Source organism: Fundulus heteroclitus, chromosome 16 (assembly GCF_011125445.2).
Source record: "Fundulus heteroclitus isolate FHET01 chromosome 16, MU-UCD_Fhet_4.1, whole genome shotgun sequence".
Taxonomy (NCBI): Eukaryota; Metazoa; Chordata; class Actinopteri; order Cyprinodontiformes; family Fundulidae; genus Fundulus; species Fundulus heteroclitus.
Genome location: NC_046376.1, coordinates 35,032,066 through 35,055,867, shown reverse-complemented (window position 1 = coordinate 35,055,867; position 23,802 = coordinate 35,032,066). Strand labels below are relative to the sequence as shown.

The 23,802-nt window shown below is 41.1% G+C and overlaps 2 protein-coding genes across 2 annotated transcripts in view; both read left to right on the top strand.

Moving 5' to 3' along the window:
- LOC118566439 (periplakin-like) lies at positions 1 to 20,214 on the top strand. Its single transcript, XM_036148562.1, has 22 exons — positions 1 to 273; positions 4,723 to 4,819; positions 6,006 to 6,160; positions 6,368 to 6,488; positions 7,604 to 7,729; positions 7,995 to 8,036; positions 8,135 to 8,296; positions 8,385 to 8,492; positions 9,327 to 9,422; positions 9,510 to 9,632; positions 9,726 to 9,872; positions 11,563 to 11,714; positions 11,811 to 11,920; positions 13,254 to 13,411; positions 13,513 to 13,691; positions 13,841 to 13,979; positions 14,399 to 14,592; positions 14,703 to 14,853; positions 14,958 to 15,041; positions 15,142 to 15,258; positions 16,990 to 17,082; positions 17,168 to 20,214. The coding sequence occupies exons 1-22, from the start codon at positions 206 to 208 to the stop codon at positions 19,838 to 19,840; spliced, it is 5,295 nt and encodes a 1,764-aa protein (XP_036004455.1). The 5' UTR covers positions 1 to 205; the 3' UTR covers positions 19,841 to 20,214.
- The window catches only part of LOC118556101 (putative oxidoreductase GLYR1), an 84,896-nt gene that overhangs the window by 39,358 nt on the left and 21,736 nt on the right, over positions 1 to 23,802 (top strand). The gene's annotated exons all lie outside the window — the stretch shown is intronic.

The following is a 23,802-nucleotide window of genomic DNA, read 5'->3' as shown; positions in this document are numbered from 1 at the left end:
AGGCGACCGATACAGGTGATGAGTCCATTACTGTGAGCGCAGTGACAGCGGGAGGGCTCGGGCTCAGACTCTGAGGATATTTTTTTTTTCACTCGCACGACTTCCACAGCGAGAGCGGCGGCGCAAGCAGAGCTGAGGTCCACCTGTCCTGCTGCTTTTCACGGCTTAGTTATCAGAGGAGAGCGCTGACAGGTGACCTGCCACCATGTTTAAGAAGAAAAGCAAGGCGTCTGCCTCCATAACGTCTACGTCTACGACGCAGCAAAAGTCCACGTAAGTGTTGTGATCTGGTGGAGAGACGCGTTTGTGTGTTTTTCAGCGGTGACCCACCGAAAAACGTCCCCGGGGAGAATGCGGTGACCTTGGGTCGCTGTTTCCACTTATGCTCCTTTACTTTGTCGCCTTTTCTTTGTGTTTCAGTGTTCATTTTGCACTGTGAAGCACTCCGCAGTGGGATTAATAGAGAAAGACGTGGAAGTAGAGGAAAAGTTAGATTGAAATGACTATGACTGTATGGACGGTATCGATGGGTTGGGCTGTGCGTCCTGCGCCAGGCGCACCCATTCAGGGACTGGCTCCTGTCCTGTTGAGCAGATCTGAAGGGACACTTTTCACTGAGCGTTGATTTCTGGACTTATTGAACTGTGTGGCTGAGGAGTTAAATAAACCCCATCTGGTCCCCATAATCTGGTGTTTAGATAGAATTCAGGGAAATCGGTTTTACATCTTGTCCTTTACCTGCAGAACGGGTGTGGCTGATAAGGTGGGTCATAAAGTTGTACTAACAGGTTTGATCGGTATTCAGCTGACCTGCCTAGAAAGATTGTGTGAAAAGAGTTTCTTGCTGCCCCTCCCATAATATTGCTGCCCATATAGCCCAAAGCCCATTTCTTGCTTGGAGGGGAAACTTTTCCATCAACAGAGGAGAACGAAGTTTGTCTCCTACCAACCTCTCCTGCATCCCTGCCAGATATTTAGAAAATACCAAACTTGATCGTTTGCATTTTGGGCAGATTGTGAACCAGGAATGATTTGGTTTTAAGCTGCCATATGATAAAATGTGATCAGGTTTTTTTGCATTATTTATAAAATTAACCTTAAATTGTAAATAAATGTTGTTGTTGTTTCAAACTCACTAATTTGGTCAGGCAGCTGTGTTCTGCCTCCAGGCCTCTGGGAAGTCAGGGTGTGAACACAAGCATTTAGCAAAATCTGTCAATGGTTAGAGGTGCACCGATCAGGCTTTTCCTGGCTGATACCCATCTCTGCTTTTGTTTAAGCTCTGGCCTTCTTTTCCAGTTTTTTCTTTTTTTTTACTGAGGACTTTTAGACAATAAAAAACATACATGCATATTGAGGTAGTAATATTATTAAATAGAGATGTAAGGAATTGCTATTACCAACTTGTAACCTTTAACTGATTTTTATGAAACTAAAAACTCTAAGTGTTTTTCCTGATCAGGTTCTGGGGCATTCTCTATGTGAGATCTCAGGTTTGATAGATTCTATAAATGAAAAACAGAAAATCAAAAAAAAAAATCTTTTTTTTTTTTTTTTAGTGTAGTTAACTAACTTGAAGTTTTTAGACACCCAGGTTTCCGCTTCTGGGGGTGTTCTGCTCTCTGCCAGCCTTTGTGTTGATCTATCATTAAAACTAGGGTTTTCTAACGGGCCTGCAGCATTCTCATGTGTAATACATTACCTTGGTCTGTCACAATCTACTGATTTATGTGAAACGATTATCTCTCCTTGTTGGTGAAGTACCATCTTATCTGCTGGACTCCAGGAGACTGTCAAGCACCCACAGACAGTGAAGGAATTCTAATAATGCAGCTCCACCCTATTGGGTTTTTTTTTCTGTTTGCTCGGGTTTTATTATGGGTTACATTAAAAATCGAGAACATTGTCTACAATTTGCAGTTTACCTGGTTCAAGATGATGATGCAAAGTTAAAAATATATTCAACTGAAAGAGTTACAAAAAAGCTGCAAAGTGGCAACATTTAAAGACGAGCTCTACAACAAATGGAACTCATTACGTTTTGGTCTTGGTGTCAGAGTGGGTCCAGGTCCAAGCTGCTTTCAGGGCCAGCCTCCGAGGAGGAGCATTCTTCAGGCGGTGTTGTGATGCTCAGTGACAGCAGAGGCCCGGCACACCCTCTATGACTTCATCCTGAGGCGTTCTGGTTCTGATTTGAACCTTTCCCTTATGCAAACATGCTGCATATCTTTCTCAATCTAATGCTTCAGTGCCAGTTCTTTCCCAGAACCAAGGTGGTCGCAAAGTTGCATTAGAGCCAGTGAACCGGCATAGAAAGTAGAGGAGCAGAGTTGAAGCATGGTTTATGTGGCCGTGTTGGTACCATTTTTCTGCTTGAAGTCAAACAGTGATCTAGTCAGAGAAGAATTGTGTTCCCAGCAGAGGGCTGTGGCTGTTCCTGTCCAAAACAAGCAGATGGGCTGCTTCTGACCAGGGCTGACTCGTTACAGCATGCTACAAACAAAGCACACCATCTCTGCTTTTAAGATCCTGTTCTGCAACAACAGTTCAGCAGGAAGATTCAGAATCATGCCAGGGCAAAGCAACGGCAGCCGTTATTTGTGCCTTTTCCAGTTGGATGACATTCTATAACTCCTTTAAACACAATGCTTTGGGTAGAGACCCAGATCTGTATGAATTCATGGAGTCTTTGAAAGGGATGTGCTTATTTACTGACACCAGTCAGGTCAGAAAGCAGTTTGTTGCTGTAGTATTGTTTTTAAGGAGGAATGTTTTATTAAGATGGCTCTGAACAGCAGAGCGTTTCTGCCAGCCTCGACAGTGGGCGCCGGTTCAAACTTGCTCTGTCGGTCTTTCAACCACTAGCAGCGGAGTTTCACAGTGCGCAGTTCATCCCGCAGGTGTTATATAACCTGTGTGCAAAAGGTGTGTGTGTGTGTGTGTGTGTTTGAGGAGCTGGGTGGTGGGCGTGGGCTGACAACCTCCCTCTGTTTGTATCACGGCCACTTTCAGGTGTAGACGCGCTTTCACTTTCATCTTAATCCGCAGACCTGTTGTTGCATGTGTTTTTGATCATTTGCTCATTCTTTCTAGAACTATATGAAGACAGTGTTTCATAAACATAAGTAGACGTTAATACAAGGGGAAAACTTGTGAGTTTAATAAAAGAGTTCACCAACACTGTTCAGAGCTCATCAGACTGTAGAAGACGTCCGCGTCTATTCAGTCTGCAGAACTGACTCTTTACTGCTGCGGTGTAGTACGGCATGTTGAGCACTGCTTATGCTAAGACTCTTATAGGGCAGAAGCAGCACAAGCAGAAATGATGACAGCAAACTTGCCTCAGCACATTTCCCCTATTTTTACTGAGCTTAGCCGTGTCAAAAACCACTCAGCTCCTGCGTCTGTCTCTTGCAGGCAGGGAAAACTCTGCTCTGTGTCACTAAAGCACTGGAGATTACTTATGTACATACTGAGGTCAGCAGATACTCCACCGCTAATCATGCAACATTTGGAACAGACTAAACTTGTCGGGGCTCTCTGGGGACCAGACGGTGTAAGGTACACAACGCTGCTGCTCCAAAGGGACAAAAAAACAACAGTTTATCTCTGTGTTTTTGCTACGTCCTCTGAATAATGTTTTTTGCTAAGAAGCTACTCTGAATAAGGATAAAAGTACAGTTCACATATCGCAAATGTGTGAGTGATCCCTGGTGGACAGATGGTGTAATTGGCTGGATTGATCAGTTCCGATCAGCCTCTAAAATTAGCCATTCTAAAATGCAGTAACCCAACAAATTACCTGAGACAGTAATAAAAAGGGTTCCTTTATTTTCTCTTTTCTACCTTTGTCCGCCCAGCCATTCAGCAAAGGAACACTGTAATAAATGTGATGTTAGAGTCTAACTTTGTTCAGCAGGCTCATGTAAAACCGGACTCAGGTTCTATGAATTCTGGATGCCCGCCAGAGGAACCTGTATTTAGGCTCTGAGGAACGCAGTTGCTCAGTGGTTCTCATAGCGACTGGATGAGGAGTGCCTGATTGATGGAATGAGGCACAAACCTGCCAGGGCAGCTCGCCTTTCTTCAAGGACAACTGTCTTAATTAAAAAGATGGTCCAGGCATGATTGGTTGTGTGCTTTCCATTTAACAACCAAATAAAATACTGTGTTTCAGAACAGACTTGGTGGACTACTCTTTTAGATTGTGTAGTTCTTCTTTATGCTTTATTTTTATACTTTTTATTATGTGGATACTCTGCTAAACTTTGTAAATGATGCTGTTTGCACTCATTTATGTTATAAACAACTTTGATAAAATGTTTCTACTTCTGGGATTAACAAATTATCCATCCTTGCGCTGGGAAGGAGAGAACAGTTCAATCAGTTTTTTACAAGCATTTATAGTAAATTATCATCTATTAATTTGTTGTTACAAGATGCATAAAACTTCATCCAAGCACAGACACATCCAAGAGAAAATACATTTATTCATCATTTTGAGATGTAATCTTTATGAAGGTAACCAAAAACTTGAAGCTTTACCACCTGTATCCTGTTTGAGTACTGTAGGCCTCTGGAGCCCTCTGCTGGCCTGGGGGACCTAGGCAATAGTTTATTTCACTTCTGCCTTGGGTCGGCTCTTTACCAGCTGGTTGAAGAACACTGGGGTTCCATCATAAAATAACTCATGCCTCATTCATGTGTCTGTTTGTCCTCCAGTACCAGCACGGAACTGGCTGCTCTTATTGAGAAGCTGCAGAAGAGTGCTGATAAGGTGGAGAAGAACATCTACGATGTCGAGCAGAACCTCAACAAGGTGAATGTATATCTAAAATGGATGTGCACATTTCTTTTACCTGAAATTAAAGTTCTGATTCCAACCACCAGGGGTAGTTTTTGATATGGGTTAAAGAATTACCCTATTTGTATCAGTGCTGCGTTAAATTTGGACAGAGACATCTCTGGATTGTTTCAACTCAATAGGGTTGGGTTATGGGTTTGACTCAGCATGCTGGGTTGGGATTACTGTTAAATTCACCATGTTTACCATGTTTTATTTCATAGTGGAGCAGCAGTCCAGATATATTGGATTAGGTCACAGTCTAGTTGAAAACGGTGATTTGGAAAGAATAATGTGGCTCTTTCTGAAGTTTGTCTTTAACCCATTAATTGGGTAATATTTTGAACCAAACCTGAGGTTGAGCTATGAAAATGACCCACTATTTGTAAACATGTGAAGCAGGTCTTAAATACCCCAATTCTAGACAGATAGTGGTATTTTTAACCATAACATCTTACGAATCTACAAGCAGCTCATTTCTAAGAAGAGAAGGGTCTTATTTATAAAACATTGGGTAGGATCTATAGTAAAGGTTTGTGTCTTTGTGTGAAAAGTGACGTACCCAGGTTTAGTTTCCATTTTGTGCATACGCAAGCTTTAGAAATGAGACCCCAGAGCAGTCAGACATTAGCTGTGAGTGTCATGGTCAGAGTCCTTTCCTGAGGCAATGACACAGGTGCAGCTCACCTCTTCCAGGTACTACACAGACCATACGACCACGGACCAGCCTAGTTGTTTGGCTCAGATCTGAACACTGGTATTAGGCCTATTTATCTATGCTGGTTTGTGGTCGTACACAGAAACTCCTGCCTCCACATGAATGTCACGTGACAGGTCCTCCAGCTGGATTTATCAAGCAGTCAGAGATGTCGTTATGTCCACCTCTGGATATTGTAATAAGTATTAGAGGGGAAAACAAAAGCATGTGAAAACGCTGACAAAAACAGTAGAGATTCTAGCTGAGTACTCAGAAGAAGACCAGTGCGGACCAGTGATGGGGATGAAAATGATTAGATTTGGAAGCAGCCTTAGCTCATGCGACAACAACACAACACACTCTGGGAACCTCTAGTATCCATGAAGAAGATGAACAAGGACATCCACAAAGGGTGAAGTGTGTAGGAAATGGAAGAACTAATCCACATTTGACACTTTTTTACAGGATGTGAGTAAGATCAACGAAGGGAAGCAGCCTCTGTATCAAGATGACACAAACAAGAGAATCCTTAATTCTCTTGAGCTGCTTGATGGCCTGGATGAGGATGCCCGCAACACCAAGCGCCTCATGCATCCTCAGGCTGAGATGATACAACAAGAGTGAGTCCGAGTCTTTGAGCTATTTCTAATATTAACAATACAATGATGTCATGCTCCTGATACTGACCACTCCTAGTCAGTGTTACCAGAACATGCTGTCCTTTTCTTTCCCAGATGTTTATTTTTTTCAATACCTGCTCTGGTTTACCAGTGTGTGTTATTGGCTCTGAATGTCAGTCACACCTTTGTGTTGTATATTGTGTTTAGTATGATTCAGCTGCGAGAGAGAGTGGTGAAGCTGAAGGAGGACCATGAACGGATCTACCACCTGAGCCGCACTGAGGGGATGCCCAGTGTTAACTGGGGCAACATAATGGAAGACAAAATGGTGAGACACTCACGAGGAACGTCTAATATGCTAACACCTCCTGGATTGTATTGAGAATGGTGGCCATCAATCTAGAGCAAAAAAAGCAAACAAAAAAAACTAAAACTGCTTCACTTCTGCACTGAATTCATAAAGCTGTCTGCACTACAGACATGCAGGAGCCGTCCTGCCCTGCAACTCCAGCAAACACAAACAGTAATGCAGAACCCATGGAGGAAAAGGTTTAACCTCACTATGATTTTAATTAACCCTCCTGGGTCCCTTAATGTTTCTTTGTGTTTTTCAATTTTGGTTAAGCATAACTTTGGCTGGTTTTATGCAGACGGTACTTGGTGAGGTTGTGTCTAAGGTAACTTTATCAGGTTTTCTTTTATTTCACATCTTTCACAGGCCTTTTAAACTAAATAGAGCAATTCCAGTCATGCATTTAAAATGCATGATTTGAATATTGTGTGACTGTACAGTAATTCATATTGTTAATTTTGTTTTCATTCCCTGGTGTTCCTTTTAAAATTAAATGTTATTTTTTTCCACTTGGTAAATATTGTTCCATGTACTATGAATCTACCAATCTGGATCTGTTACCCATTCAGAAAAAAATCCTTTCACAGTAAATTCTATTAGAATCTATAAAACTCAGCATGCAGAGCATCTTTTGGAATGCTTCACAGCTTTAGGGTTTAAAACATATACACACCTATAGCTGTGGTCAAGCCTATATAAAAAACAACAACTAAATGACTTTAAACCTGTTTATTTATTTAAAGCAGAAGATGGGAACAATTCCCTCTATTCCCCGAATTACAATAAACTTGCTGCTGGGTGAAATGTGTAATGCTCTGTTTCAGTTGTAGCCAGAACAGCCTGCTTCCACATTGACAAAAGATAGGACGCCATAAGAAGTAGACAAAGTAATCTAACCCGAGGTACTCTCATTATGTAAATGACTTTGTCTACTTGTTAGGGCGTCCTATCCTGTTAGCTGTTCTGCTAACTCTGGCATATTTAGATTATTTACTGCTGACATGTTGATTAATATGCGTTGTCCTAATTTAAATAAATGAAATGAAGAGAAGGAAATGTCTAATACACCTCTTGTATATCTTTGTGCCCAGGAAAACCTGAACAACAAGGGCTACGGCCAGGATCTGTCCACTGTGGAGAGTGAGGTAGAGGAGCACAACATCTTCCACAGCGAGGTGGAGGCTCTCGCTCCCCACATCGCCACTGGTGGAGACAAGGTAGGAACATTATATTAAGTTATTACAAGAAATCTGTCCCTGGCAAAGCTAACAAACTCTTACTAGCAAAACTAAGGCTGAATAATGTTAAGTAGCTTTTTTTTTTTACAAAGCATTTAACCTATGTAAAATTAAAACCGAATGTGAACAATTAACTTTAGTTTTTGTTTTTTTATTGAAAAATATGACAGCTTTACTAATCTTTCCTCCCCTGATAAGTTCAATATGTAATAGTTGTACGTTTCTCTGTAATTGGATTGTGTAGGAATATATTCGTGACCTCCAGACGAAGTACAACAAACTGCTGGTAATGAATCCACACAACCGCACTTTGTCTAACCGCACATTTATACATGATAGAACATGTTCTTTAAGATTTCTGAAGTTTTTCTTTCTCTAAACAAGGCCAGCTCTAGTGCTCGTCAGCGCCACCTGCTGAGCCTGCGGGACTACATGCAACGCTGCACCAATGAACTGTTCTGGATGGACCAGCAAGCCGAGGAGAGGTTCAACTATGACTGGAGCGACACCAACCTGGACTACCCAGCCCGGAAGAGGCAGTATGAGGTAGCTGGGGGGGACGGACCCACGCTCTCTCTGTAATGACTAGAGGTCAGATGATTGGACATGAATCTGTTTTTTCTCACCCCAACAGAACTTTATCAGTAAATGTCTGGAGAACAAGGAGGCTACCGTCACCAAGCTGAATGATGATGGACAGGCTCTGGTCACCCAGCAACACCCAGGGAAGAATGTTATAGAGGTAGGCTATAAAACCATTTAGTAGGAGATTACATATTCTAGACATTTAAATATCTATCCATCCATCCATCCATCCATCCATCCATCCATCCATCCATCTTCTTCCGCTTATCAGGGGTCGGGTTGCGGGGGTAGCAGCTTCAGTAGGGAGGCCCAGACGTCCCTCTCCCCAGCCACTTGGGGACGCCTTGGGATTCCAAGGCGTCCCCAAGGCTTCCCTGGATGAATAAGTAAACTTAACTTCAACCTGGTTTATTCACCTGTTCTCCGTGCGTCACGTTGCAGGCTCCAAATCTGCACCCTAATGACGTGCCCAAATATCATTAAAAGCAGCTCTGTCGATCACATTTGAATCCATTTTCTTAATTGATATGCTGTTTATGTGTGCAGGGAACACACGTCTCAACAGGTGCCAGCTGCCAGCTGCCAGCTGGAGTGTCAAGGCTTTCTTTTAGGGTGGCATTATACCTTTATTACCAACCAAATACAAATCCTAAGCCACCACTTTTATTTCTAACTAAAATGATCAGATTAATTATTTTAAAAATTAACTAATTTAGTCGTATTTAGCTATCATAATTTTTTTCATAAATACTGATTATAGCTTGCCTAAATAAAAATGTATGGCAATTCTTACACCAGTTTTATTAATAAACTCTTAATCATTTATGAACTTTTGAAAAAAAAAAAAGCTGAGATTGAACCCTGATTTGACATATCTGAACATAGATCTTTTCACTTTTTTGAGGGAATGATTTGTTTCTGAAATGGTTTCACTTTTTCCAGATCAATAATTAATTAAAAATGAATTCACAGTTGATCCTTTTTTTTCCAGGCTCATATGGAAGCAGTCCATGCTGACTGGAAAGAGTACCTGAACCTGCTCATCTGTGAGGAGGCCCATCTCAAGCAAATGGATGAATATCACAAGGTCAGACAGAAACAGGACACTTTTAGACCCAGAGGGTAAAAAAGCGGAATCTCATTAATGTGTGAGCTGGCCTCTGTTCATGTGCAGTTCCACAAGGAAGCCCGCGACACTCAGGACCTGCTGAAGCGGCTGGATACAGAAGTCAACCAAAAGTACAACCCAGAGTTCAAAGATGTGTACCAGATGGAGAGCCTGATCTCAGAGCTGGATGTGAGCATCATTGGGAAGGACGGGAGGGACTGTATCTTTAAAGATTTCTGCAGCTGTAAAACATTTTTTTCTTATCTGCCTGTGTTTGATTAGGACCAATCTAAGGCCGTGGATCACTTTGATGAGCGGGTCAAGGCTCTTCAGAAGCGTAGTCTGCAGGTTTTGCCCCTGAAGTACCGGAGGGAAACACCCCAGAAGCTCCTGCCCATCGAGGCTCTGTGCGAGTTTGACACAGACGACGTACGTAGTTTCCTACTTCCTTTATGAGTTTAGTTCAAGTTTAAAGGTTTATGGAATCTTAACTGAGCATATGTAAGCTTCTTGTTTTGCGGTAGCGCTGGGCCAAAAATGCAGATAACCAGATGTAGGGGAAGGAGCAAAAAAATGTAGAGGTGGCGTCTCCGGACGTAGGGGCAGGTTGTGGAGGCAGGTAAGCTCGGGGTGGGGGGGGGTTAGCAGCTGGAGACAAGGGAGGTGGATGGTGTGGCTCGGTTGTTGGGAGGTTGTTGTGGAGCTGGATCCTGGAGAAAAAGAGCAAAGGTAAGGTTGCCGTAGAAAATCTCAAAGTGGTAGAAATGATTGGTTTCTCTAGAAAGAACACTGGCCGATCTGCCAACTGAGCAGTGAGCATCTGGCAGTGAGCACACAGGAGGCCAGGTTCTAAATACTGCTCCAGATGAAGATAGGTCTCAGGTCTGTGCAGCCAGCTCCTCCCTAAGCCACACCTATCCAAGTGAGAGAGCACACCCACAGTCTCACACAGCACAAAGCTACTGTTTTACCAGCTGGCAGAGCTGTGGACTTGAGTCAAGTGACTTGGAAGTCTGACTCAAGTCGCACATTTTCTGACTTTAGACTTGACTTGTTAAAATCCCAAAGGACTCAGGACTTGGACTTTCATAGCAGTGACATCAACAAGTTGTTGTAGATGATGATGGCTGCAGGCAGGAAGGATCTCCTGTAGAGGTCTGTCTTACAGCGAGTCTGGAGAAGCCTGACTGTTGTACAGCAGTCTGAGGATGAAGAGGAAGAGGATGCTCAGGGTTATTCATAGTGTTTATCATTTTGTGAAGAATCTTTCTTTGTACAGTCACAGACATCTTTCTCCTTGTTAGGACACCCTCGTTGGTCTTTTCCTTAACGCTTTTTTTACACCCAATATTTTTATGTGTACACTTTTTATTTCATATTTTCTGTCTTTTAATTTCCTTTTTTACTCTGTTCTCTCTGTTGTTCTTTTCTGTCATCTAGTTTTAGCTCCATTCCAAACAGCTCACCTCAACCTGCATGTTGTCAGGACTTTAATCCTCAGGTTTTCCATGATGAACAGACTGCTCGCATAAAAACGTTTCCTTCTCACTCGTCTTTATGCTCCATAGCAGGCATGTGACATTAGGGCTTTACTGCATAATGTATGTAAATCCCTTCAGAACAGCACATGCTCTGAGTTCCAGAGTAACTTATTTAAAAACCACAGAGGCAAAAAACTGAGGAGCTGTATCGCAGTTGGAGGAGCAACAGTGGTTTGATAATTGCTGTTTTTAGGGACTGGGGGAAAACACCTGACAGAAGGGACATGTTTATTATCTGAGTCAAATCAGACGCTATGACAGGTAAAACTTTCTTAAAGAAAACTGTGGGTAGAACATCAAGGCAGCAGGAGGAGGAACTTAGCTGCTGAATGATCTGCTCCAAGCTTTTGTTTATTTGGCTGAATTGGGACATTTTGTCAAGATAAGTTCCAGTTGGATACAGCTTTGCTTCAGGAGTTAATATGGATGAAAGACCACCCGCTCACCTCACAAGACTCCTCAAAAGCAGCAGAGCTATTACTCTGATATCTCCCAGTTAAAAGAAATAGATCACATTATAAATCGCACACAAGGCCTATGAGATTCACATAAGGTGACACCTTTGTATTCTTCTCCAGGGCCAAATCGTGCGCGGTGAAAGGTACACCCTGCTCCGGAACAATGGGGCTAAATGGGATGTGAAGGATGCGGCTGGACGGAAACTCACTGCCCCGGGCGTCTGCTTCATGATCCCACCCACTGACCCAGAGGCTGTGGCCATTTCTGACAAGTGAGTCCACTCGACTTTTTAAACGTTGCCACATGACAACAGGACTTGCTGTATCCCTGGCCAGCTGAAACAGCACGTTGTATTGTGTACCTGCAGTTTGACTAGCCAGCAAAAAGCTCTCAAGCAGAAGATGGCATCCAGCAAAGCAACTCTACAGAAACGATACGATGTGCTGAAGAAGGAGAGCGGAGCGGGCCCGGCTACAGGTACAGGAGGCATGCTACACTCAAGCTTATTTTGCTGTTCTTTACTCTTTGGAGCTAAATTTGCATCAATTTTAGATGCCTAAATAACAGCTGATCAATAAACTGCAGCCTAATAGGATAAACTATTTCATAATATTTGTATGTTCCAAAATATCACCAATGTTAGAAACAGTCTGAGTGTAATTTACTCGCTTCATAAAAGGAACGAGATGGAAAATATCACAGATATATATTTATTCTCAAAATCACAATATCCACATTTTAATTGAATGCAGTAATTATATCTTACCACTAATGGAATCAATAATTAGCTCTTTTACTAATGACACTAATATATCGCTGGGATTGATTTAGTAAAGAAACAAGACGTAAAGCAAACCTGAAATCTAAAGGACCCTTCTGAAGGGAATTCAGAAGGATGCTTCAGATTATCATCACATGATAATTTTATCTCTCTGAAAGGTAAACTCAAGGTTTTCACACACAGTTTTATGAACACCTGACTGAAGTCTGAGGAAATCTTTCAGCATGTTTAGAAGAAACTCAAACAGGTGAACTAAAGGAAAATGACAAACAGTCACTGCTGGAAGACTTTGGTGAACAAAGACACCAAATCCAATTTATTTATGAAGCACATTTAAAAAAGCACAAGTTTACACAAAGTACTGTACAAACATAAGATAAAAGATAAATAGAAATAAATGTGTTTTTTAAAAGAGACATGAAAAACAGGAAGTGAAGATGCCTGTCTAATAAAGTCTGGGATCCACAATAGCAAAGGTTTCGGTCCCCTCTAAGTTTCATCGTTGTTTTTGGAACAACTGAAAGCAAGTTGTTGTGAATAAAACACCCGGAAGTTTTTCCCCTGGCGTCCAGGCTTAGTTAATTCCACTGGATTGGGTCCGGCTTCTTTGAAGAGTCTATGGGCTTCTGAGTCAACATTGTCCCTCTGTGTGCCGCTCAGTGCACCACACAGAGGTTTCCCCACTGATACCATCAACGATGGACAGTGGAAGAGTGTTTGCCAAAAGCCAAACACCACCCAGCTCCTAAATCTGGTTGGCTCTGCTCAGATGTTTAGCAGCAATAAACGGGCCTTCAGGCAAAGTCATAGATTCTGCATAAAAGCTGTTTGGTGTTGAAGCTGTTCTAAATCTGCTGTACGTTTTCTGAGCAAGCTTTCATGATTTGAGGTCACACTTAAAACTAAACCTGTTAGCTTTAAAACACAAATGATAGAAGAGGTTGTGTGGGTTAAAGATAACGGTTTGCTGGCTGCTAAGCTGTCACTCAGTGCTTGATAATGCTGTGTGATGTGGTTGTGTGGCTGCAGACAAGAAGGAGCAGCAGTGCCGCCAGCTAATGGCCGGCCTCGATAAGGTCGTCAGCGACCTGGACAAACAGGAGAAAGCCATTTACTCCCGAGTGCGCCCACCGCTGGAGCAGAACAGGCCGCTGCAGGACAGCGCGGACCGCCTGCAGGACATGAATGTAATGACCTCAGCTCCATCCCGTCTCCTTGTCATGTCTTCTTGCTTCATGTGTCTGAGATGTACACGGAGTATTAACGCAATGAGGCTGTTTCTCTCCAGGACATTGCTGCGGCTGTCAGTAAGATTGAACCAGAGAAGACCTCTAAAGTTGCGGAGGCAAAGAGCTTCCTGACGTCAAACTCAAACTGCGCCAGTGCTCCTCAGCTTCACAGCAAGGTGGATGAGACCAACAAGAAGTACACCAAGATAGAGCAGCTCCTTCAGTGCTCTCAGGAGAAGTATGTCACCTAATATGCTCCTCTGTTTGTTTGTTTTCTCACGATTAGCTGTGTTTCTAGCACAAAAGTTCCTGAATTCATTTCAGTCTAGTTTGAGTGTTCAAGTCCAACTATACTGAAAATAAAATCTAAATGCTGCATCTTTTTAGACTGAAGAATTCCAACAAGCTGGAGACATCTCTTCAGAACGGAAAGACTTTACTCTCTTCCTACGAGAACAAGCTGGCCAGGGAGGAGGTCGCCCCAGCTGACATCCCAGCGGTGGAGAGAATGCAGCGAGAGCTTGCTGTAAGATCACATTTACAATTTCTAAATACAGTAAAACCTCTAAATACAACTTTAGTTCTTTCATACAGGTAATCTGTTTCCTGAAAAAGTGAATCAGTGTGGAAACAGGGTTTACTATTAAAATTATCGTATTCCTAAAACCCAGCCACATGCTGCCCTACACTGAAAATCTTTTCTAGCAAAATAGAGACGTAATTTCTACTTAATGGAGTTGCATGGTGAAATATTAATGAAACGATGAACAACGATTGTGAGATAGAACTGTTTACTACAGTGTATGTTTCTCGGGGTTGGCCATCTAGTGATAATGAAATTTGTGAAAAGGGAAAACAGTTGGAGCGATAAACAACTTCTGTCAGCGTTGCTTAATGGAACACATCGCGGTGTGTTAAAGTAAATCTTCTCTCCTATTCTGGCAGGATGTGGGCTCAGACCTGAAGTCTCAGAGACCCGTGATCTCAGAAGCGGAGCAGAACCTGCGCTTGGCCAAAAGCAGCTGTGAGACCATGGCCAACAACTTTCAGGAGCATTGTCCTGATATTGAAAGACAGGAGGCTGATGTTCAGAAACTCAGCAAGCGCTACAACAACCTGAACAGGCAGATCGACACCAGGTGAGGCGGAAGTTTTTCATAATCTGTGCATCAGAAGTTCCTGAAAGAAAAACTGGCCATTACACCACGTAGCAACATTTGACTAACGATATGTGTTTCTCCATGCAAAGGGCTCAAAGCTTGCAGAGAGCCAAGATGGCTTACAAGAATTACCAGAATGATTATGACAACCTGAACACCTGGCTGTCTCGTGTCCCAAATTATGAGCCCCGAGAAACTGATGACATGAAACAACTGGATGCCAAGCTGAAGAATCAGAGGGTGAGACATGCTGCAACAGGATTTCAACCCTTCATATTGCTTGTTGTGTGAATATGTATGACAGACATTATCTTTATACTAAAAAATAATACTTTTTCCTACAGAACTTGCTCTCTGACATTGCAAGAAAGGAATCAGACTTGAACAATGTCTCCAAAAATGCCCAGCTTTACCAACAGGCTGTCAAGGTGATATATTTTGCACTGATTTCACCACCATGACCAGTTTGAATTACCAGAAAACATCATGAAAATGTGGGGTTAATGGCTATCTGGGTTCTCTTTCTAGGACTATGAGACTGAGACGGAGAAATTTAAATCCATTCTTGATGTTGAGGATGGACTTGTTCCTCAGTCCTACAAGAGGAGCAGACAGGAATCCCCTGCTCTGGTTGTAAAGGCAGAGGTGATGATTAAAACACACACACTATTTACACAACAGTAACGTAAATCTGTCACTGACTCTGTGTGGTTATCCAGAAAATCTAAATTGTCAGGGTGTTTTCTGATTCAAATTTAAACCACTGCCCCCAGGAGTTGTTTTGTCTAACACAAAATCAAAAAAAAATATTGCACACAAACCCAACTATGTACATCACTGATCCAGAAAGCATACAAACAAAGCAGGACAGCAAAAAAGGAACAAGCAGTTAAAGCAGCTGTCTGTAAAATCCCAAGCAGATGTTGTCGTGAAGTCAGTCAGCTTAGTCTGTGTCGGGTCAGAGGCTTCCTCAGAACAGGAGTAATGGACGTCCTTCCTGCTCAAAGATATAACTACCTAAAATGGTGAAACAAACTTGGAAAGTGAGGTTATTACAATATATAATTTTCATTTGGAATTAATCACACAGTTTTGAATTTGATTGCATTCAAAATGTGTTTTTAATCGCATGCAGTTGTGAGGATCTTAACACAAGGCAACGGTTGTTGTTTTCCATGTTTGTTGAAAATTGTCATGTCTCATCAGTTCACTCTGGTACCAGTAAGCTTGTTTTGTCAGTCATGTCCACACAAACCATGTAAATCAGCCTATTTTCAGGGACTGCACTAGGATCTAACTGCAGACATTTAGGTTGTGATGGGTTAAATTAGATTCCAGAAAAAAACAACCTACAACTCCTAAAAACCAAAAGGCATGACATCCCAAAATAATGTTAAACTATCAGCCTCTAACGGTACATCGGGTTTCACAGAACAGCTGAAAGGCTGCAAAAATAGTTTGGTTTTTAGCACCAAATTCAGTTGTGTGTTGGGTCTCCTTCGAGTGTTTTTTCACCAAACAGGCTCACCTCTGATCTGAGGCCAGTGCACTCACAGAACCTGTCATGAACATTATGACTATAAAGCTTACTCACTTTGTAAATTCATAATGATGAATAACTGAGGACTGACCAAAGAACTAACTGAGTCTCTTTTTCTACCTAGCAACAGAGCTGAATGGTTTTGATATGATGAAAAATAAATAAAAAAATAAGACAGATAAAATATATAATTCTTTTGATTATCAGGTGAATTTGAAAACCTATATTTTTGCAGTGATTAGCTGCTGACACTAAAATACAGCTAGACCCACTCTAGCTTGCCTAGACTGCTATGACAGGACAGAGAAAAAAAGAACGTTTACTGAGAAGAACGTAACACATTACTGAAATTTCTACTTTTTTTCTAAATGCACTTAGAGTTCACAACCATGTTGTAAGTATTGTGCATTCATTTTGGTTCCACACCCTGCTGTTAGAACTAGGGGGATATACACCCTCAGGAACGATCAGGAATCCATCCCTCATATATATAAACATTAAACTGGAGAAAATAATCCTGTAAAATTAATCACGTATCAGAGAAAAGCCCAGGCTGCATCTCTATAACTTGACCAGGGATGTTTTTGTAATTTGTAGGTTTCTTTTAAATAAACTAACAGTAATTCAGAACAAGAAAATTGGTATGATTAAATATACTGTGACTTTTCATTACACTAAATCAAATAAAATTATTGCCAGTTTAATGTGTTTATATTAATACTGGATCAGTACTGTAGCCATAATTTGATGGTTGTTATTAAATTGAACATAAAGGTTTTGAATTACTTTGATCTCTTAGGTGTGATTTGTTTCACTTTACATTTCACTGTTTGCAGGAAGCTGCCATTGAAGCCAAGTTCACAGAGGTAAATGCTGTGAACAAACAAAGACTGCAGAATCTTGAGTTTGCCCAAAGTCTTCTGAGCCAGGTAAAATATTTTACACTAATCTTAATGGAAAATCTAAAATGTAAAAACATTAACTGAATTAATAATTTTGGATCTCTCTCTACAGCAACCTGAAACTTCTCTTATCAAGTCTACCAATGTAAAGTTAGACAATGCTGCTGCCCCAGGACAGGAGCCATGGCGCCTCAAAAAGCAGCTGGAAGATGAAATCCACAGGAGAGAGCAGCTAGAAAAAGAAATTGAGACCATTCAGACTGATATTTACCTCCTGGAAGGACAAAAGCCCCAAGATACAATTGTCAAGAAGGAGCTCATTAAAAAGGTGCCAGACCCTCAGTTGGAGGAGGAAGTACACAAGGTTCAGCAGAAGCTCTCAGAGGAGCGACGCACCACCCATGTGCTGGAGAATGACCTGGAGGTGCTCAAGCTGAAACTTCGTGGTCTTGAAACAGAGGTCAAAGAAGGAGCACAGCAGTACACAGTCAAAGAAGTCTTGCGCATTGAAAGAGACCGTGGTCAGGAGGAAGAGATTCGCAAGCTTCGGGATGAGCTAGAAGAGCTAAGAAGGCACAAGATGTTGAAAGACAATGAGCTGATTCAGATCCAAAAGCAGGTTACCCTGCTTGCTGAGGAGAAAAACCGGGAACAGGAGGTGATCACTGAAGAGGAAGTGATTAAAGTCCAGAATGACCCCCAACTTGAGTCAGAGTACAGACTTCTCCTTGACAGGAAACAGAAAGAGTTGGATAATAGAAAGCAGTTGGAGGATGAGTTGCAGTTCCTTCAGGAGAAGCTCAGAAGGCTGGAGAAGGAAAAAGCAATTGCTGAGGAGAAGATTTCCATCAAGGAGGTGCTAAAAGTGGAGAAAGATGTTGTCTTTGAAAGAGAGGTAGAAAACCTCAGGAGACAGTACGAAGATGAGAAGGCCAAACGAAGATCTTCACAGCGGGAGAAGACAGACCTCCAGAGGAAGATTCAGAGCCTGGAGGAAGAGAAGTCTAAGGTTATTGTGCAGGAGAAGATGCGTGAGATTGTCCGCCCTGATCCAAAAGCTGAGAACGAGGTGGCCAACCTCCGTCTTGAAGTTGTAGAGCAGCAGAGGCGCTACAGAGATGCCGAGCTCCAGCTGAAATCCCTGCAGGATGAGCTGACTATGCTAAGGAACAGAGGACCTCAGGTGGAAGTCAAGGAGATAATTAAAGAAGTAATCAAGTACAAGACAGATCCACAGACGGAAAGAGAGCTGGAAAGACTTCGCAATGAGATTGTTGATAAAACTCACCTGACAGAGAAGTCTGAGATGGAAATCCGTCAGCTCCAGGATGAGATTGAAAGATGGAAGGCAACTAAACCTCAAATACAGACTAAAGAGGTGGTCAATGAAGTGGTGCAGTACCGAGAAGATCCCAAGACTAAAGAAGAGATTGAAATTTTGAAAAGGAAGCTGGCTGATGAACAGAAGAAACGCCTTGACCTTGAGCGAGAACGGTCTGCTCAGGAAGAAAAGATTAGACTGAAGAAGATTGACTTGTCTCAGGTGCGAGAGAAGGTTGTTCAGCAGGAAGTCGTCAAGATGGAAGAAGATCCTGTCCTCAAGACAGAGTGCAACACTTTCCTACAAAGCATCAACAATGAGCAAAAACAAAAAGAGAACCTTAAATCAGAGCTCCTCCAACTGCAGAGACAGATTGCAGACCTGGACCTGCAACTGGAGGAACTGGAACGTGAACGCAGGGCAAGGCGTGAAGCAGAGCTGGAGATCCAGAGACTTCGCATCAGACTCAGTGAGCTGGAGATCCGGGACAAAGAGAACCGTGAAAAGGTGACCGTCAAACAGAAGGTTGTACTGCAGCAGGATCCCCAACAGGAAAAGGAACATTCCATCCTCAAACTGCAGCTTGATGAAGAGCGACACAAGCGCACCCTGCTTGAGAAAGAATATAACGCCCTCCTCCAGCAGCAAATCACCCTGGAGAAGATGGATGTGAAGGAACGAGTTGTCCGCACTGAGAAAGTCCAAGTGGAGAGGGACCCAGAAGCTGAGCATGAGATTGAGAACCTAAGGAGAACTTTGGAAGATGAGAAAAGGCGAAGACGCGAACTTGACCAAGAGTTGTCTATCCTCACCTCCAAGCTCTCTGATATGGAATTTGCTAACACAAAGTCTACTAAAGAGCTGGACTACATCCGGGACGAAAGTACCCGCCTCCAACAAGAAAACCAAAGGCTGCAGAATGAGATCCGCAAACTTCGGTCAGAGATCGATATCACCTACAAAGAGACGCGGCTTATCACCGAGTCTGCACCGAGGGAGGATGGCAGGAACTTTGAGTTGAGGCTTGACTCACTTCAGAGGGAACTCACAGATCTAAAAGCCATCACAGCCCAAAAAGATGAGGAGATTGAAAAGCTTAAAAGGAACCTGGCAGCAGTGAGGATGAAGAGGGAGCAAAGGGAAAGTCACCTCCGAAGATCCATTGTTGTCATTGATCCCGACACAGGAAAGGAGATGCGACCTGAAGAGGCATACCGTCTCGGGTTGATCGACTGGAAGATGTTTGTTAATCTGCAGAGCCAGGAATGCGACTGGGAGGAGATCACAGTCAAAGGCCCAAGTGGAGAATCGTCTATGCTTCATGACAGAAAATCAGGGAAGAAGTTCTCCATTGACGAGGCTCTGCGTCTTGGGCACATCACAGATCGCCAGCTTAAGCAGTACATAAACAAAGAAATATCCATTCAGGAGTTTGGTGTAATGGTGTCGAGCAAGCAACAGTAAACTTACTTAACATTCACATACTACACTGACCACCATCTGAACCTATTAGTTTAACTGTCTCCATGCTGTCCTCTATCTTGTCACTCTGACGTTAAGACTGCAACAACCTGGCCTTCTTTTGTGCTTAAATTTCCAAACTACATGATGTATTTATTTTCTCATGCCTATTCAGTTTTGTTGCACTGAAAAAAACTCTACGTTTTGGGGAAAACTGTTTTAGATCAACTTTATTTTCTTTGAGTAGGTGAAAGGGTTGATGGTCTGTCTTTTATTTGATCACTGTAGTGGACTTAAAATGTATCCTTTATTTATGGGGATTCCCTATGGTTATACACTGTTGATTCAACAAACTAATAAAATTCCTTTTAATCTGACTGATGTGGAGTTTTTTTTTTTTTTAGGCTAATAGCTTTGAATCATATATGCTGTTACCCAATAGAAAGCAACAATTATATGAGCAACTGTGAACGCTCCATTGAGGCTATTTAAGTTTGGGTTATTTTTTTTCTTTAAATGTTTTTAAGCATTTTATAATGTGACCACTGGTTAAATTTAATATAGTTGAGTTGTTTTATATAGCGCCAAGCACAACAAATGTCATCTCAGGGTATTTTACAAGACTAATGGATCCAGTTTGAATCCATCCATCCATTTTCCTACACATTTATCTCTTGTGGGGGTGCTGGTGCCTATCTCCAGCTGTCAATGGGCGAGAGGCGGGGTACACCCTGGACAGGTCGCCAGTCAATCGCAGGGCCCAGTTTTAATCAAGAATACAAAACCAGCTCATTTCAAACATATGGACAGAATCAAATTTATATGCACTGCATATTCGGTTTGAAATGCCTTTTGGTAAGAAGTTATATGTAGCTGTGACCAAATATAACAAGTCATTGAATTGGCAGCAGCCCCTCCTCCTGAGCAAGCATGTTGCAACTGTGGAAAGAAACATCTCTCTTTTAACTCTGCTGAGAATGAACAATCATCTGCCAACACCCACTGAGGGTTTCAAAAAACGGAGCAAAATCAATACAAACATAAAGTAGAAGCACAGAGTTGATACCAAAATTATAAATGATCCAATTACCAGCACATGCATTTTTAGATTAGATAGAAGGAAAGAAAACGAATCATTTTAAAACAAGTATTTTCACAATTCTGTAGATGTGTCTTAACACGGGAGAAAGGGCTAGGAGACCTTAATGAGTAGTTGTACCTCACTGATTGAAAAGGAAACAAACCCCCAACAAGAAAGCTATTAGCTGAAGCAATGGAAAGGGTTCCACAACTTTTTCAAAATGGCAAAAACATCACAGAGCGAGGCAAAAAATCCAAGCTACTCTCAACCAGCTGAGAGCATGTCCATACAAAATGTTCAGATTGTTAACTGCAAACAGCCAGGTCGACCCAGAAAGATATCAAAGCCTCGAAACGAAAAACATCCATCCATTTTGTGACACGCCTATCCCTTGTGGGGTCGCAAGGGTTGCTGGTGTCTATCTCCAGCTGTCAATGGGCGAGAAGCGGGGTACACCCTGGACAGGTCGCCAGTCTGTCGCAGGGCAATGGAAAACATAAAGAAATTAAAACCCAATGGCCGTAAACCACAGTCATTGTGTGTAATGGAAACTGAATTAATGAAACCAATTAACATCTAATCATAACAAATCAAGGTTCAGCTGGGCTAAAGAGAAACACTCATGGACTGATGGATGAAAGTGGGATTCAGTAAAGATAGCTTAATTAGTATTCTTAAGAAGAAGATGCTGGAACATTAGATTCAGTCCCAATGAAACCAAAACAAATGAGTAGATGAAGAAAGTAAGAAAGACTTCCAGAGTCACTGATGTGAGCTGCATCACGTCATATACCACATGAAATACACAGTTCTCCTCAATCTGTCGATCCCAAGTAGGTTTTGCAATGATAAACTCATTTGTCATGATGATAATGCAGCTGTCTAGAGCGATCAAAGCTTTCTTCAGGAAAGGGAGTTCAGTCAAATGACTTTTCCAGCAAACCATCTGGATCTCAGTTCAAATGATCATTTAAGGTCAAGGTCTCATCTCAAATCCATGAACCGGTGGCATCATGCAAAGTTGATGGGTGTATTTGAATGTTGGAACCTGACTGAAGAAGAATGTTACCTTTTAGTTGTAAAGTCAAAAACGACAGAATTACCACTACAAGCTGATTCAGGTATTGCTTTGGTTTGTGATTTTAATTTTTTCCACACTAGGGAGTGACTGATGAGGGCATGTTCTTTAAAACTGTGCAATTCAGTTTGCAGATAGTTCCTGTTTTCTCTTCCAGATATCCATAAAATCCCACAAGGTCCCTGGTTTGTGAAAGCTCACTAATTGTTCCTGTTTCATAGTCCCAAAAAAACCCATCAAAATGAGTTATTGATTTTAGGCCAGTGGCTTTAACATCCCTGGTAATAAATAATAATAATAATAATAATAATAATAATAATAATAATAATAATAATAATAATAATAATAATAATAATTATTATTATTATTATTATTATTATTATTATTATTATTGTTTAAAATGTGTTTTTAAAGGCACACAAGGTCTCCTTACATAAAAACAGAAAATGAAAATGAAATTGTAAAAATAGGACCATGATGATCAATTAGAGTGAAAATACTTGTTTGAACAGATAAGTTTTCAGCAGGGATTTAAAAAGAGTGCCAGTGTTTCTTTGTCTTTTTTTATTATTTTTTTTAATGTGTCCTGTCTGGCAGTGTAGCATTAGGAATTGTCGTCTTAATGCCAAAGTCAGCCCAACAGATGTACTTTCACAAGTGGAGCATTACTGCTTTCTGTACAGTGTTCCGTTTGATTTCTATGTAAAAAAAACTTTATTGGATATTATTTTGGGATTATTTAAGTTTTCATGGACACATACACAGAAAGGTAAAATAGAACGAAAGGAGGAGAGAAAGATGAAGCAGTACATTAAAATGGAGAGAGGGTGACAAAAAGCGATCAGAGGAAAAAGTAAAAACAAGATAGTATCCTCTGAGTCTACTTCTACACCTGCAGAGAGACATATAAAAAGGACAGCAAAAGCAACCGATAAAGTATTACAGTTACAAACATCACTGAACATCACTGAAATATACATAGTATTATTTAATACAAGATACATTTAGTGACAATGTCTGTGAGAATGTGCCTGTATATGTAATGTTCATCCGTAAGAAAAATGCACTGAATCGTAGTAAATGGTGTTTTATCTGAGCCCCTTCTTCCACTGATACTCCCATGGTTGTTTTCTTTCTCCTCTTTTATTTGTTTTATGTACAAATGTATCAAATTTCCAGACAACTCTGTCATTTGTGTTCAGCTTCAATCTTCAGCTGTAAGAACTCTATACATGCCCTGATAAAAAAGTAACAGCGTGAAGTGGTGCGAAGCTTCCATTTTAAACATCAATATAGAGTAAACAAGAATTCTGCATATACTTGGGAAAGTCTGATCTATTAATCTTGTCATTAACAAGCAATAACAAATTTGTTGTGCTGGTGCCACAGTTTAAATACCTGGGATGGTTTTTGATGATAAATTGACTGAACAATCATAGCCCAATAACTGTTTCTTTCCAATATGTTGAAATGTTACAAAGAAAGACTAAGAGCAGTTGGATGAAAAAGGTAAGTATTATTTATTTAATAATTACGCTATTTATAATTTTAATATATATATATATATATATATATATATATATATATATATATATATATATATATATATATATATATATATATATATAAAAGAATAATTGTACTCATATTAAAGTAGGATTTTCATAATTTTTCAGTTAGTGATAGGAAAAATATATTTATTTTAAGACTTTTTACACATCAGTGGTCCAATAAATGTTTTTAGCACGTTATATAAATAAGGTAAAATACTGACAAACAGTAAAATTTTACTAGAAGACTAATTCA